Consider the following 16945-nt stretch of genomic DNA (forward strand, 5'->3'; position numbering starts at 1 on the left):
GCTGCAGCCAAAGGAATCAGTTCAACTAGATAAGCTGGTAACCACAAAGTCTCTGATAAGGGACTTGAAGTCACTGAGGAAAGTTACCTGACAAACAGGACTGCAGCTATTTTAGATGGGGAAAGGAGGGACAGGGAGCAGACCCAGGACCAGAAGGAGTCAAGGCTGAGTAGGATGAAGTGAGGAGGAATTCTGGATTCCCTGAAAAGATACCGACCAAATCGCAAAGGGCTCTTGGAGTGGTAGAGAAATTGAGGCAGGGATTTGTATGCTGGGTTTATTGTTTTTTTGTACATCTGAATATCTCTTGTGCTACCTCAATGTAACGTGTGTGTGTTTAGAAATTCCTTTGCAGAGTCTGTATTACTTGCTTTCGCTCTCATATAGTCCCTGAAGAGGGAAATAGGAAACCGGAGGGTTCACAGCTTCAGTGGATCTATAGACGCATGCAACTATTTGGGAGTCTGGTGCTAGTTTCTGGGCCTAAGCAACTATCCGATGGCGTCCCCACTGCCAAGAGGGGTGTCAGGCATGGGGTCTGCACCTGGAGTATGAGAGTAGAGGCCCAGAGCCATAGAGGCAGTGTGCCACAACTCTGCCCAGCCCCCAAAGGCCAAGAGCACGTGGGATATAAAAAAATAAGAATGGCCATACTGGGTCAGATCAATGGTCCATCTAGTCCAGTATCCTGTCTTCCAACAGTGGCCAATGCCAGGTGCTTCAAAGGAAATGAACAGAAGGCTAGGGGCAACCAGAGATTGTATCCTTGCCCATGTTAGCTAACAGCCATTGATGCACCTATCGTCCATGAAGTTATCTAATTCTTTTTTGAACCCCATTATAGTTTTGACCTTCACAACATCCCCTGGCTATGAGATTCACAGGTTGACTGCGTGTTGTGTGAAAAAGTACTTATTCACTTTCTCCACACCATTCATGATTGTATAGATCTCTATCATACCTCCCCTTACTTATCTCTATTCCATGCTGAAATGTCCCAGTCTTTGAAATCTCTCCTCATATGGAAGCTGTTCCATACCCTTAATCATTTTTGTTGCCTTTCTCTGTACCTTTTCCAATTCGAATATATCTTTTCTGAGATGGGGCAACAGAACTGCACCAGACTGCTATACTGGATCCAAAGTTGGGTGTCCCAGTAGGGGAGCTCATCAAGGCATTTGTCTTTGTGCCACTGGTTAGTGGGGCAGATTACAAGCTACAATGAAGCTACAGTTAAATTTCCAAGAAACCCAACAAAATAAAAACAACAAAACATGCCACACATCAAGATGGCTACTGACAATTTACATGTTGAAATATCATATAAGATCTAATTAAAGAAAACTTGTGATATCATTGCCAATTACAAGGTTAAGAACACATTGAATTCTATAAAATTATAGCATGTATTAAATTTCTAATTCATAGACCTCATAACCAACAGTTATTGCATTTGAATGGTTGTTCCTTCATTTAGACCAAAGTATTAACCTAACGACAAACTCATTTACAACAGCTACCTGCATGCATAGCTTGGGATTTCATTAAATAGAGTTCATTACAATATAGTTGCTCAAGACAGTTTCTCTTCGGTCACTTTAAGCACCAGGAGAACAAAGAGGAACAGATTAGCCTTCAAGCAGGTAGGCTTCATTAACAGCTAGGCCATTCAGTGAACAGTCATAAATCTTCTTTACTAAAACAGGACTAATACTAAAGTAAATCTAACCACAATGGCTACAGAAATCTCAAGGGTGTGCCAATTCCTAAACTTCAAGTAGTCTGTCAAACCTATAGTATCAGCTAGTAGACTAAAAAATATTTCAGAAGCTACTCACACACCCAAATTATACACGTTTGAAAATGACCTACAATAGGTCTTGCCTACAGTCTGATTCTTCCCGATGAACTTTTGTGTGGGAGCCAAGCTGACACAAAGGAAGAATGATTCACGCTGTACAGGAAATGTGTTAGCGTTACCTGTATTCTGCCTCCACAGAATCAAAATGTCATTCCCTTTCGTGTATGGAAGCTATTGGTGCTGCCCCAGGTACTGTACCTGAAAGCCTTTCCTGAATGCCCTGGCTGGAATGGGCTCCCCTGAGAGTAAAGCTGTTGGTTTCCTGCTGGGGACGCAGAGGCCATCATTTTTTTATCCGCTATAAAAAAAACAAACCATCAAAGAAACTCTTAGGAGAGGACGAAATAAATTAACAATCTGTTCACCAGAAAATAACATGTATACAAACTACATGGTGTGAGTAACATTCTCCTTTTTAATCCCTTATGGGAAGGCCCTATGGAACCCAGTATGGATGAAACCAATAGGGCTGTATGGAAATTAAACCAAGGTCAAAAGGTGCTTTCTATGGAATTTTTAAATCAGTCCATAGGATGTAATAATGAACTCTCTCTCTGCTACAGAATGCAACAGGTTGGCTTAAAAATTCTACAGAAAGGTAACCATTTTCTATTAATTCCATTAACTCTTTTCCAGAAGAGACTGAATTAATGTTAATGGAGGTTACACATTTGCCTTGGGAAGAGACTATATCCTTCTGGATGCAAACAGATATTTCTTTGTCATTCGGGCTTACTCAGTGTGGTCTAAGGTTACATCAGCATTGAAAAATCTGTTCCTGACTTGCAGAACTAACAAATCTGTAGTAACAGTGACTGGAGGCTTATTTCTTGTATGGGAGAGCTATTTTTATTATTTATTTTTTAAACAGTCTTCGAAAGAAAAGGCCTCCTCAGTTTTTTATAGCGGGGTGCACAGGTCTTGGATAATCTGCCGGGCGTGAGACAACACTACTATTGTTGTTAATATAGTATTAACTATTTGTATTGCTATAGCAGCTAAGACTAATTTGTGTTCGGCACTGTACAACCAGAACAAAAAGCTGTACCTTCCCCAAAGAGCTTACAATCTACTCCCCTCAGCAGTAGCGGGAATTATAGTCCTGGTTCTTCCAGGCACTATGGTGGAATTTTGCTCACAAATCAGGATGATCTGTAGCCCCTTAAATACAGATTAATCCCACTTTACTCAGTAGGAATTTTGTCTCTGTGAGGTCTGCAGATCAGATATGTAAGCAGTAATTTAAGGCAAAACTGAGTCTCTCGGGGACACAGTGAAGCTTACTTTCTTTACTCTGACAACAAACTGGCTTGAGCAGGCCACGATCTAGGCTGTGTCCCAATGGAATTAAAGATTAACATAATCATACAAAGGCACTGTAAATGAGACGCATACAGAGATGCCATTGACTTTTATATTCTGTTCTTACACTGTAAATAAACACATTTACTCTTGTGATCAGTCTCTTCATTTGCTAAAACAATGCAGGGCAAACATGGCCATTCACTTTTTTAATAGGAAGTTCTCTTGTGTAATTCTAACAGCTGACACACCAGGGATTGAACCAGGGACCTCCAGAACTAAAGGCATGAGCTGCTAAAGCCTGAGCTAAAAAATATCTCCCCGCCCCAGTGGGGAGATGTAAGAACTCATATCCTCTGCAGATCAGCACAGAGGCAGCCCTCTAACATACACACTCACCAGTAGATTTCTTAATAGTACCATGACTGGGATAAAGCATGAATCAACTTTGAATTTATATTTTGTTAACTATCTCGGCTGGTACTTTGAGAAGGAACAGAAGCTCTCTGCTCTGAGAATCCACTAAGAGATCTGAAAATCTCAGTAAACCTCCCCTCTGCAATGCTTGTTTATACAGCTACAACTGCCAAAGGTACTGGCAACCCTCAATTCCCCTTTAACAACGTAAAGGCCCTGCTCCACCTTTCCTCCTCCACCTCCTATCTTCCCTCATCACCTTTAAGTGCAAAAAACTGCTGATCTTTTCATGACTGTCTGCTGCCACACACCTCCGATAACGCTATAAACCAGGGAGGCCCCTCCTTTTCCTCTGATTTCACTTGATCCTCTCTTGGTGATCATCCTCTCTGTATTTAGAAAGAGTGGGTCAGATGGATCCCAGGATATGCTGCAGCAGCTCTGCAATATGAAGCTGCTCTAGATACTCTAGAACTGGCTGACCTCAGCCAGCTGGAGGATTCCCTCTCTGAAGGGGAATTCCTCAGGTGTCACAGAATTGCACAAGAGAGTGATACAGGGGATGGCCAAGGTATCCCTATGCTCCTGCTATCACCAGCTGCCAAAACAGCTTCTGGGGACCACTGGCAGAAGATGCAGTTAAAAGTAGCTTCCAGGTGCCAAGCTACTGAGGACTGGGAGTGGTTTAAACAGAAACTTTGCTCCCTCCTGAACTCTGCTGAGTACTCTAGTCACACCTCAGAATCCAGCCCTCCGCTTCTTGCCTTTTCCCCCTCTGCCTCTCAGCTCTTCCCTTATAGCACAGCAATAAACACACCCTTGCTGTCCACTGGTATTTTGCCAGGTGCCCTCTAGTCTGCTAGGCTCAAAATCCCCCTACTTTCTATCCCCATACCCTCACTAGTTACTCATTTACTCTTCCCCAACCAGGGCCTACACCCCCCTTCTTGACTCCTGCAATACCCAGACCGCCAGAGGCGCAGCACGCAGTGGCAGGGCACTGCCCCACCAAAGTAGGGAAGCCGACACAGCCTGTTTGTTTAATATATAACGTGAGAGTGAGAGAGAGAGAGAAAGGGAGAGAGACTAAATCCAAATCACAAACACAGCAAATCTCGGGCAGCCTGCTGCAGATTTGCGGCGTTCGTAATCTGGATTTAGCAGCAGGGCATTTTTCTCCTCCGCCTCTGTGGCGGATGTGCAGCCTGTGCAGCCAAGGCCTGGCCGGAGGTGAGGCAGCAGCGGTTCCCTGTGGCAACCGTAGAGTGCTCTCAAGTGCTGGGCTCTACCTGCACCATACAGACCATGCTGGTAAACCAGGTACCTTTTAGAGCACACCAGCAGGGTTTACATGGGGCAGCTGAGCGCAACACATTAGGGCACTCTACACCTTACACTTCTGGCCAACCCCTGGCACAGACTCCAGGGGCACAATGGACGGGAGGGGGGAGGGGGCGGAGAGAGAGGCAGGCCCTCCTTGGCCACAGTGGGAGCGAAGGGGGAGAGGTCTCACCTAGTCCCAGCCCCTCCAGGGGGCGGAGAGCATGGGGCAGGGAGAGGAAGAGATCCTACCATGAACTCTTACTCCTTCCACTGGAGAGGCCAGGATTGGCTAGGATCTCTCCCTCCCTTCCACTCCCCTCCTAGCAGAAATGGGACCTCTCCCCTTCCCCCCCACTGCTGCTGGGACCGGTGGGGGTGGCTCCATGGCAGATCAGCACAGAGGGAGCTGGGATGCGGCAACTGGGACCGGGCAGTGGAGATTGGGGCCAAAGCCACTGACAGCCTGGAGTAGAGTAGCCTGGACAGTGGAGCTTCCCACAGGAAGCAGGAGGGAAGCACAGGTAGGGGGAGGTAGGGACGGGATGGGACGTCTTTTCCCTGCTTCTCTCCACTGAGTGGGTAAATTGCTCACTAGCGATCAACGGTGGCACCACATTAAACAGTGCTGTATCTCAAAATGGCTACTGCTCAGAAGGCATGGATGGGTAAAGCATGAGGTCTTTTATTTTAATAAAACATGTAGCTGATGTAGTGCGACAGATGCAGGGCACCCAAAAATCCTGTGTTTGTCAGCGCTAAACTATTTTTATAAGCCAAACTGGAGAAAGAAGTCTAGTATCAGTACAAAGCAAGTGTCTGCAAGCAGCATGCAAGTTTGTCAATATTGTTTTTGGACACTTTAGCACACCTCTAACTGAGAGCCCTCCCTTTTTATCATTAAAAGGGTCGCTGATCATGGCTCCCATGAGATACTCACATAGGGAGCACATCCGAAAAAAAGCACAGCTTGTAAATTGATAAAAATGAAAAGTGAAATGGCATTTCCAAGAACACAACTCCTGAGCTCACCTCACAGCTTGCTACACCCTTAACCCTGACCTAGTCACACAAACAGTTCAGAGCTGTTTGAGTATTAGCCAATAAAGCAGCCAGAAAGCAAGATGTTCTCGCTTGGAAAACATTGTTCCGGTGTTTAGGGTTGGAGTCTTGCTACCTTCCAGCAGACCCCCTTTATGGCCCCAGATACTGACTTCACTCTAAGAGTAAACAGACAAGGATGAACAGGAATAGCATAAGTCTCAGCAACAAAGAGACAGAATATCAAGTCTATATTGAAGTTACAGTGACTTCACAGTTTGAAAAGGTCAAGCTGTACATAAGAAACTCATACAGTGAGGTCATCTCCTTATACCCCTGTAGTTAAACACAATGGGTCATTTCCTCCCTCACTCCAAGACACTTGCGCATTGATTTATTTAAAACAAAAATAAAACTTCTTCACTCTGGGGGAAGTGGGGAAGGTTAAGAACAGCGAACACTTAAAAAACAAACAAGGAAAAATATTACACCTAACATTATCTACAAAAATAGATTTTTTTTTTAAATTGTAAGCCAATATTACACAGTCTTCATAGCATTGCTACTCCAATCCGTCTCAATGAGCCACACTGTCATATACTGTCTGAGAAAGACGGTTACTTCCAATTTTAGAAGCTGGAAGATCTATTAAACGTGTTTACATCCTTTTATGAGTTGCATTGAGAAGTGTGCCTTTGAAAAAAGGTTTCAGATTAGCAGCCGTGTTAGTCTGTACTCGCAAAAAGAAAAGGAGGACTTGTGGCACCTTAGAGACTAACACATTTATTTGAGCATGAGCTTTCGTGAGCTACAGCTCACTTCATCGGATGCATAAAGTGGAAAGTACAGTGAGGAGATTTTATATATACACACAGACCATGAAAAAATATACATTGTAAGGAGAGTGATCACTTAAGATGAGCTATTACCAGCAGGAGAGTGGGGTGGGGGGAGAGAAAACCTTCTGATCTCAAAGTGAGTATCCTTCAACAAAAAAACTTTGAAAACAGACTCCAACGAGAGACTGCTGAATTGGAATTAATTTGCAAATTGGATACAATTAACTTAGGCTTGAATAGAGACTGGGAGTGGTTGAGTCATTATACTAAGTGAAACTATTTCCCCTTGTTTATTCTGCCACCCCCCCACACCCTCACTGTTCCTCAGACGTTTTTGTTAACTCCTGGAAATGTGCTGGAAATGGCCCACCTTGATTATCACTTCAAAAGGTTTTCTCTCCCCCCACCCCACTCTCCTGCTGGTAATAGCTCATCTTAAGTGATCACTCTCCTTACAATGTATATTTTTTCATGGTCTGTGTGTATATATAAAATCTCCTCACTGTACTTTCCACTTTATGCATCTGATGAAGTGAGCTGTAGCTCACGAAAGCTTATGCTCAAATAAATTGCTTAGTCTCAAAGGTGCCACAAGTACTCCTTTTCTTTTTGAAAAAAGGATGGCTACTTCAAAACTGCATGGGAAAGATGTGGCTACTAAGTGAGAATAGAGGGTGGCTTCTAAGTGGAGCTGGACAGTGTATCAGCCTGTCCTCAAATCTTCTGAGTTTCGTTCAGCTTCCTTTTTGGGGGAAATATCTATTTCCAACAAATTCTACGCATCGTTCTTTGAGACTCACCTGCCTAGTGACTTCTCTGCCACAATGCTTTTTTTTGTTCTTTCAAAACAGTTTAATATTATTAGGGCCCTTCATTTTCAGTTTTTATTTTATTTAATTTTCCCTGGGAATTTATCAGTGTTTATTATCACAACAACAAAAACAGGTGAAAATCAGTGCAAAAAACTGTTAATTTTTCTGGGTAAATATCTGGGTTTATTTTTGTGGATGGAAAGACAGGGAATTCTGTTCATCAATGTGGTTTTCTGCAGAACTAAAACAGAACCCAAAACACAATGCCACCTTTGAGTTTAAGAAAACAATACATCTCTAATCCCCAAATGAAACTTTTCATTTGAATAAATAAATAGTTTATTGCTGTAAACTTAGAACTATTCACCTATCATAGAATCATAGACTATCAGGGTTGGAAGGGACCTCAGGAGGTCATCTAGTCCAACCCCCTAATCAAAGCAGGACCAATCCCCAATTTTTGCCCCAGATCCCTAAATGGCCCCCTCAAGGATTGAACTCACAACCCTGGGTTTAGCAGGCCACTGCTCAAACCACTGAGCTATCCCTCCCCCCTATAAATATATTTACATTTAATATTTGGGCCGCACCGCTTGCAGCGCATACACTCAGCTTTATCCTTTTCTCCTGCTTTTGTCTTCTTAAAACTTTAGAATACTTTGTGTTCTGAAATGTATAGATTTGTGTTTTCTTCCCATTGTAGCGTGTCAAATCTTTAAACCATTACCTGCTAATATCTTGGAATGTGTATGTGGGTGGGCGTGAGATTCATCAGTACGTTCAGATGTGCACGTACTTCAGAACTTGCGTGCATGCCTGTTTGTTTATTGTGTGTATCTTGTAGACTAATACATAGCCTTCCTTTAACAGGCAGCTTTGTATATACACAGAGACTAATGTATTATCGTAATACACATATCTCATGCAACGGATTGTATTTTCCTAACCAAACAACGTTTTTAAAAAAATATATTTGAATGACAGAAAAGTAGAAAATCAGAAAAAAATGGAAAACTACTTTTTGTAAAACCCAGGAATTTTTCGGTAAAAATAGGTTTAAACTGGAAATGAAGGGGGGCTTGCATGTTACGTAATCGTACTTAAGGTCATGACTACAGCTTACAAAGACAGTATTAAAAATTAAATACCAGAGGCTCTCACTTACAAGCAGTTATTCCTGCAAACATCTCAGCAAACCTAGGATTCTGCTCCTGGGAGAAGATAGCGTCTGGCTTCTCCACTGGCTTTCCACCCTCATGAACGTTAGCTGGTATATTTGGAACAGGTACCTGTTGTTGACACATGCAAAGAATGTAATTCTCCCATTCCATATTTGACACAATGAGCTCAAGTATAGCCACAGTGTCTTTTTGTTTTGTTTAGATTCTTAATCACTTTGTGTTTCAAAGATCAGAGAAACCAGTAAAAAAACCAAAAACCAAAAACCACCCAGAGATATCACCTGAGATAAGTCATAGGAGGACAACCCATCTCTCTGATGTACTTCAAGCTCGGCTTGCTGTTGCTGAAGCTGTCTGCAAATTCGAGAGGAAATGACAAGAGTTACAAAAAATATAATTAAGAAACTGAGAAGGAGGCTTGGCTCGCTCCTTTAAATTCCCATAGCAAATGTAGCCGCTTTCAGAGTCTTTGTTGACAAGCCATTTCCTGCAAAGCCAAAATATTTTTAAAGATTTCTTACTGAGAAAACCTCAAAACACAGTACTGTTCTTGCTGAGCATAACAGGATCAACAATGCCTTGCACACCAAAACTTCCATTGACTTCCAAGGAGTTCTGGGCTGTATCCTGCATTCCTTACACACCCAACTTCTTCATAAATGTCATTTATTTTTAAAATGCCAATTAGACTTCTTTAATCTGCGAAGAGCAATACGCATGGCCTGTTCCTGGACTTGCTGAAGTCAATATTAAAGTGCCCACTGGCTTGAATGGGAGCAGCATCGGGCCCACAGCAATCAACAGGTGGGAAAATTATTTCCTCGTTTTATAATCTCGTAGATTCCTGTGCAGATTATGGCAATATTATGGCAAAATAATAATAATAAAATACTACTACTACTACTACTTATATAACTCTCATAGTTTGAGAACTACTGATGAAAAGCACGATTTCGCCCATAACAAGTATTTGGATTTGGTCTGAGGTGAAGGACCTGAGTAGTCTCAGGGCAGTTCTGTTTTAACCATTCGCCTCTTAAAGACGGGAGAGGAACATTTGTGAATGACACCAAATGTTGCAGGCTGAAAACCGTCCATAAATCAATACTGTTTCTACAGAGTATCAGCATTTATCTGATTTTTTTGGCTTCTGATGGCTTAAGACAATTAGAGGCAAATTTGGCTTGTACTAGTTCTGCTAATGGTTCCTTTCTGTCTCTTGGTCACATCTAGTGATGCTATTTATGGCATGAGGGGCTCAAAGGCAGCTGACCCATCCACTGTGGTCTAACCCTTACTATGACCTATACCCAGCGACCAGGGATATTTTTCACAGGAAGACAGACACCAAGGCTGTGAGATAGAGGTGACAGCAAGACCAGAATTGGATTGATAGGAAAGTAGGCCACCTGTAAATAAGATCCAGTGTTTTGGTGGTAGCATGCCCCTGGCCTCCTCCTGAAGAAGAATGAGGCTTCACAGACAGGAATTGCAAACCACTGGGCCTTTTTCCTCAAGCTGGAAGATATTACAGATGGATGGGGTAGTAGTGGTGGAAAAAAATGGGGTTCAAGATACCAGGGAGATGGACCTCAACTATCTGGATAAATTCTGGGCTATGGCCCAAAAAGTTAGATCCTTATCAAAACCATATTTTAAAGCTGTCCATTACTATCAAGAACTTGAATCAGAGATTCAAATCCCAAACAGCTGGAGACATACACTATATAATAAAGAATCATTTTTGTACCAAGTGGCGCAAACAGAAAAGGTATTTCCCAAGTATTCCTTGGACCATGGGTTTTCATTAATAGTTTATCAAATAGAAAATGAGTACGTCTAAAAAAATCCACTACTGTATGCAAAGGGATTATTTATTTAGTAAGCAAATATATGCTTTTCCAACAAAACTCCAGGAAGCAATTTAATCACTGAAAATATATGGGGAAATTTTTCCAAACACCATTCTTTGGACGATAAAAACCCATTAAATTGTGTTGTTAACGTGAAAGCTAATTCCATTGTTTCAAATGTTTTTATTACTGACTATATGGTGCGTGTGTCAATAAACAGTACTTTAGGTCTCTTCTATTAAGTATAAAGTGTGTTCTCTTGATTCAGCCATAGATACACAAATGAGTCAAACAAAATAGCATACTTAATTAGCTCTGTTTGTTTGCCAGCACTTGTCTAACCTGGAACTCCTCTGCCTGTCTCTATTTGAAGATACTCATCAGTAGCATTTGTTAACCTACACTACAGAATAAGTACCAGACTAGATCAATATTTGCTTACAAGGCAAACTGTACAAAATCCAACTAACTATAAAGAACAAATATTTAAATGCATCTTCTCTGCATTGCATTGTATTGTACTAAGTTCATTGAACTGTACTACTCAGTTCTAATTTAATTTTAAAAGTGGGTTGGGTTTCTCATTTTTAGCAAGTATTAATATGAAATGTGGTTTTAGCTCTTTAAGAAAATATGCAATGTTTCAGAGAACAGCCAAACTAGGCACAGTTGAATCTTGTTGTTGGGATTGGTTTAGATACTCTTTCACCTGCTGCCCTTTTGAATGGATGATTATTACATATAGATCCCTTTAGTCATTAGATTTCCAGATCAGATGTGTAACAATGGGACAAGCCAGGATGGTTTTGGAAAAATTCAATCCTCTTGTTTTGGTTTGCAAGTGAAAGCCAAAACTGACCCTGCTTTTGATTTTAGGATCCACGGCTTAGAGGAAGCCATGAAAGACGAATTTTCTGGTTCAAAAGATGATATCCTACACAGCAAGTGGAATACTGTCTGGGTCAACTGAGAATTCCCCAGGTAACTGCTAGAATTCCTGGCTCATGATGGGAGTCCCTGTGAAAACCTCTCACTGTGCTTATCTAACCAAATACTGGAATAAAAGACTCTATACAAGTTTCCTTTTGAAACTGGAAAATTTTCTAGTTGAATACCGGTGTCTCGCTGCATAAACTCTGGAGTCACCAACTTATTGTCCTGGCTTCAAATTGGTCAAGAAGAATTCAAACTTTAGAGTGGGCAGTTTTCTTGTTGGGGAGAAATGAGTAGATGCAGACTTGAGATATCACCCCTAGTCCATTTTTATTAGTAACAGATGGACATTGTCCCAGTTATTACTTTGAAAATAAGGTTTTGCTATCTTCACTATCATGGGATAGAATCTCACTGAAACAGCTGATTTCACAACTGGTCTACTCTACTGCACCTTAATCAGAGGCAGTAATCAACCAGAGCTGTCCATTGATTCAGCCAGAATTCTGCCTCTGGTAGCAACCTGCACCAGATCCTTCGGAGGACTGCAACTCTACCACTAGAATATTTCAAGACCAACAGAAGTCCTGGATTCATCAATACACACAATAATCCAATCAGGCTCATGAAAAATGAAAACATCAAGATCTCTAAAGGTTAGGAAACAACCCATTTCTTCTCTCTGTGCATACAAAATTAAGAAACTGTTCATCCATCTCAGGGTAGACGGGCTCATTCAAAGGCACCTCAACCTGTGTGTAAAATAAATGTTAGTCAATTTTTTCTGGAACTCGAAGAGGAAGATGATGTGGTGAGGTGACGTGTGGCGGTCTCCTTTTCAGCTGAACACAGTACAAATGCTAAACATTAAATACTTCATTTTGGATGATTATATCCAAAAGAAACCAAGCTAATTTTTTGGCAAGGTACTAAACACAGAAAAGAAGTTGGGAAAGTCAACTGCTTCAAGTTCCAAAACAATATTCTAAAAAACAACCATGACCACCACTGCCCTCTACAGTCCTCTTTGAAAAACAAACTGCATTCACTGGGAAACACAAAATGAAACCTTTCTAATAATAGAGATCACTGGCAGGCAAAACAGACTTCTCTGAATTCAATTGATAGCTATTTATCAACATATATCTATATATCAAATCAAACGTATTATCATAGCATCAGTCTCAGGTCAGAGTGCCTGTAAGATAAATACATGGTTTAAAACTAACACAGCTCAGTAAAATGAATATCAATTTTAAAATGAAAAAAAAAAAAAAGAAAAGAAAAAAAAGCCTCACAAGATAAACCCTTCCTCCAAGAGCTTTAAAATTATCACCCTAAAACAAATTCTAAAAATAAAACAACAAGGGTTAGAAATATACTATTTAAGCTAAGTCACACACTTTTTTCTTGTTTCTGTGGCTGAGTAGGCAAACAGGGCCACAGCACAGACCATCAAAACATTTTCACTGCATAACCAGTATTCTAGTTTTTAAGCTGGTGAGGTAAAAGGCATGTGAGCCAGGAATGGGGCTAATCACTTATTTTTCAGGTGACCACAGAGGTTTTAAGAAAGTAGAGCATGTATAAATCTTCAATCTGGCCAGACCTACATAGACAAAGACAATTATGTCTCACAATACTCGCATACCTCCTTGCCAGGTAAGCCATCTGCATAGTTTGAAAATGCAGAGTTGTAAAGGCCCTTTTAACCTATTATTATTCAACATTTCCAGATATTCTTTAAATGAGAAAGCCGGGGGGCATATTTGTTGCGTGGACAACTGCCATATCCAGTTGCGTAAAGATACAGACAGACAGACATAGAAAATAGGATTTTAAAAGGGATATTGTCGAAATATAGAATAGAATTAAACATATGTTTACCTGGTCCCTTGTCTCAAATAAATACTTGTGGCCAAATTTTTAAGCAATCTTGAGCCAATATACTATGGTGCTAGATGCATTATAAAATGTATACACAAATCAAAACCTGTTTCTGATTTTGCATACACAGTTGACTGCATCTGTAAAAGAGAATATGCACCCCCTGTGTCTTCAAGTAAATCAGCCTGTTGGGCCCAGTGTCCATTTGCAAATTAACCATCTGTGCATGCAAGAGATGAACCTCCACTGATTCAGTTACAATTAGACATGCAAAAAATGGGCATGCAAATCAGAGGCTAATTCTGAAAAGCTGCCCTTCAGAAGGTGAGCGTCATATACATACACAAATGGCAAGGGAGCAGAAGTCGGTAGAGCTGTGACTATTTACTCAAGCTGAGACTCTTCCCCAAAGTATCCAGAAAATAATATATCCATACACAGGTGAAGCATAGCAATAGCTAGTGAGCCATAACAGTAAGAATTGCACTGTGCATGTGTGTAGGAAGGAGAGAAGAAATGGGAAAAGAAAAAATAAGTCAGTTGAACAAAACCTAGATAGATGTTCTGTTCCTTCTAATCTAGTACTTAAATTTACAAGCTTTTTTTTTTTAAAAAAAACCCCAAACCAACAGACTTTTTTTTATTGTGTCACAGCTCTCCAAAGAAGGAGGGAAGGCAAAACATATTTAGCAATTTCATTTTGTATAAGAAATAACGTGGAAATACCATCTGTCGAACTAACAGCATCCAATCTCCTTATTAGGGAAACATCTCTGGTTTGTTTTTAAAACCAAGTAAGGATAGATATGACAGGATCCAGATACTAGCACAGTTTTATTCATCCCAGTCTGTGCTAGGGAGCCAAGGTATCTTGAAAAGGAAAATATGGCACAATAGTCAACACTACTTAATTTATAGGTCAAAATTTAGATCTCTGGACTCTGGAAATAAAAGCCAATTATTTCAGTTGGCATCCAGTTATCAGCAATTGTCTCTAATTTTGCACGCTTGTTTTTATGTATGCAAATGATTACGTGCAAAAGTATGGGTGTGCATCTTTTCCACCCCCATACATAAATATTTGGGTGTGCAAATGAGGCAGCTGAATAACCAGCTCCCTGATTTCAATAAACAAGATTTATTTGCTCCAAATGGGTAGAATGTCCTTTTTTTCAGGCACGGTTGATATGTTACCAATAAGGGTTTTAGTTGGCAACTAAAAAGAGACCTCAGAGCCAATTCTAACCATTTATTTTAAGTAGTGTTAGGTCAGTGCATAGCAGAACAGTGCATACCTCAATCTGTAAAAAAAAAAACCTTTTGCAGCCTGATCACAAACAACTTACACTGTTTGACATCGTTCTGAAGTTAGCTTACAATTTGGTACATTTATAGGACTTTGCATATTTTCACTGTAACTTATGTCCTCTTTTTTCACAGAGGAATTTATTTTTAAACAACATTATTTTTGCCCATAAATTTCCAGGACATTTGAACATCTGTTTATCTGTCTGGCACATCAGATTTTTGCTGACTTAAGTGAACATTATAGTTGTTTGTTAGGACACTACAAAAACAGTATTCTTTCCTGAACAATTCTTGTAAAGGTTACATCTTTCTGGTAATTCTTAGCAAACTAGATTTTTTCTTCTCAGCATGATTCCCAGGGCACTGTGGGAGTTTAACTCATAACCAAGTTACAAGCCTTATAAACTCTGGTGCATAGGCTAACAGGTAGGATATGCAAAAATGGGCATATTGAGGGTGAGGCTGGGTTTCAAGTGACCCTTAGTGTCCAAGTCTGTGTCATTGTCAAAACGCTCTCCTAAGCAACAAAATAGAATATAGGGTGATAGTTGAAACAGAGGAAGAACACTTACCATTTTTATAAAATGCAAAGCCAGAGGAGAGTTGGTTGTGATAGTGAAATTATCAGTGCCCATCTACATTAATTAAGTGCCTGTTTGAGATCTCCATAACACATTCTAACAGGACTGTAACATAGATCTCAACTTTCCCTTTGAGTTTTAAACTTGTTAAAAAAAACCCACCCAGCTTAGTCCAAAGCACTTTTTAAAATATCAGATTATTATTTTGTTGGGAAAAGATCCATAACAGAAGAAAACATCTCACATTAGCTTCTGCAGCTGCTGGCTCTGATAGTCTGTGTTATGAGGTTATGCGGTGAATTAGGCTGCACTGGATTCTTAGGAGAACTTCTTTGGAAGCAGCTCTACAATACCAGTTTGGGGATTAAACATCTTAAACCTCTCTCATGGGTATAGTCACAGCTTGTGCCCAGAATAATTTAGACTCACAGTTATTTGAGCACATGGCTCTAAAGGACCGGGAAGGCATTAAGATGCCAACCTAACATAAGCTGCTGATGTGAGCCTGCCAAAGAAAACAATCAAAGGAGCTGTTCATCTTTGTAACCTTTACCCCCAACACCAAGTAAGTGCCAGTCTTCTCCTACCATGGTCTGTTCAGGAGTTACTCTAGCAAACTGCCACTGGCTGCAAGGTCATAGGGATGAGTCAAGGAGAGGAGGAACAGGTCTAGGACATGTACACAGTTATAGCACACAAGAGGCAGGAAACTTGTTTATGTGAGCTTGCCATTCCTTTAAGCAACTCTGCAGCTTTCCCTTTGGGCTTATGAACTGGGCTAACTTTTCTCCAGTCTCACAACTGAATTGAACTGGATTTGGACTAGATACCAAGAGGTGAAAATCGCCAACCCTTATTATTAATTCTCTAAGCTATCCTGCTCTTGGCAGATATTGTGCTGCTGGAGGCCTTGTCCTAGCCTTCAATGGAGGCTGGATCAAGCCTGTTGGGCTTTTCTGATTTCATGAGTTATAGTTATTTGTTTTAATCTGTGCTGCACCCATATGCTAATGACACATAATATATGGCAATATATGTTAAAGAGAAACATTTATTTGTGAGAACTTGTATTGTAGACAACCCGACTATAGTTTGGGGGTAAGGATAAATGAATGCAACTGGAAATAAGCCACCACGAGAACCTGACCTTGAGTTTTTACATTGGTTTTAACTGCATGTTTTTAGATTAAATTCTTTAAAAAAAAAGCATTTCAAACTCCATGAAAAGCACATACTTAACGTTAGTGTTGGTGCAAATGATGTATTCAATCTCATCAGAATAAGGATTCTGAAAAGTGAAGCTGCTGGTCCTGATTAACATCCACTCCCGGTTTTTGGTACGAAAACGATACATCACTGACAGGACTTGGCCCTTCAGTTTAACAACCTAAAAAAGTTTTTGTAAAGGTTAGAGACAGCTGACTGATACCTGATGTAGAAACAAATAATACACCACCAATAACTAGTAGATTTCATACTGAAACTGTGCAAAGATACAGATGCAATTTGGATGTATTCTTTATATAAACCCAACAACCCAAATCCATTCTGTATTTTCAATTAGCCTCTAAGGACAAAACTGACATGTCCTGGATTACAAAATAATCTCT

The 16945-nt window shown here is 40.5% G+C and overlaps 1 protein-coding gene across 4 annotated transcripts in view; it reads right to left on the minus strand.

Annotated features, from left to right (window-relative positions):
- ARNT2 (aryl hydrocarbon receptor nuclear translocator 2) overlaps window positions 1-16945 on the minus strand; it is a 132920-nt gene that overhangs the window by 16917 nt on the left and 99058 nt on the right. For all 4 annotated transcript variants that reach the window (XM_073304107.2, XM_073304108.2, XM_073304110.1 and 1 more), the window contains exons 12-15: window positions 16571-16722; window positions 9055-9127; window positions 8758-8881; window positions 2060-2159 (exon numbers count right to left, since the gene is read on the minus strand). In XM_073304107.2, the coding sequence (XP_073160208.1) occupies window positions 2060-2159; window positions 8758-8881; window positions 9055-9127; window positions 16571-16722 (449 nt within the window). The remainder of the gene's footprint in view (window positions 1-2059; window positions 2160-8757; window positions 8882-9054; window positions 9128-16570; window positions 16723-16945) is intronic.

Source organism: Lepidochelys kempii, chromosome 10, assembly GCF_965140285.1.
Source record: "Lepidochelys kempii isolate rLepKem1 chromosome 10, rLepKem1.hap1, whole genome shotgun sequence".
Lineage (NCBI taxonomy): Eukaryota > Metazoa > Chordata > Testudines > Cheloniidae > Lepidochelys > Lepidochelys kempii.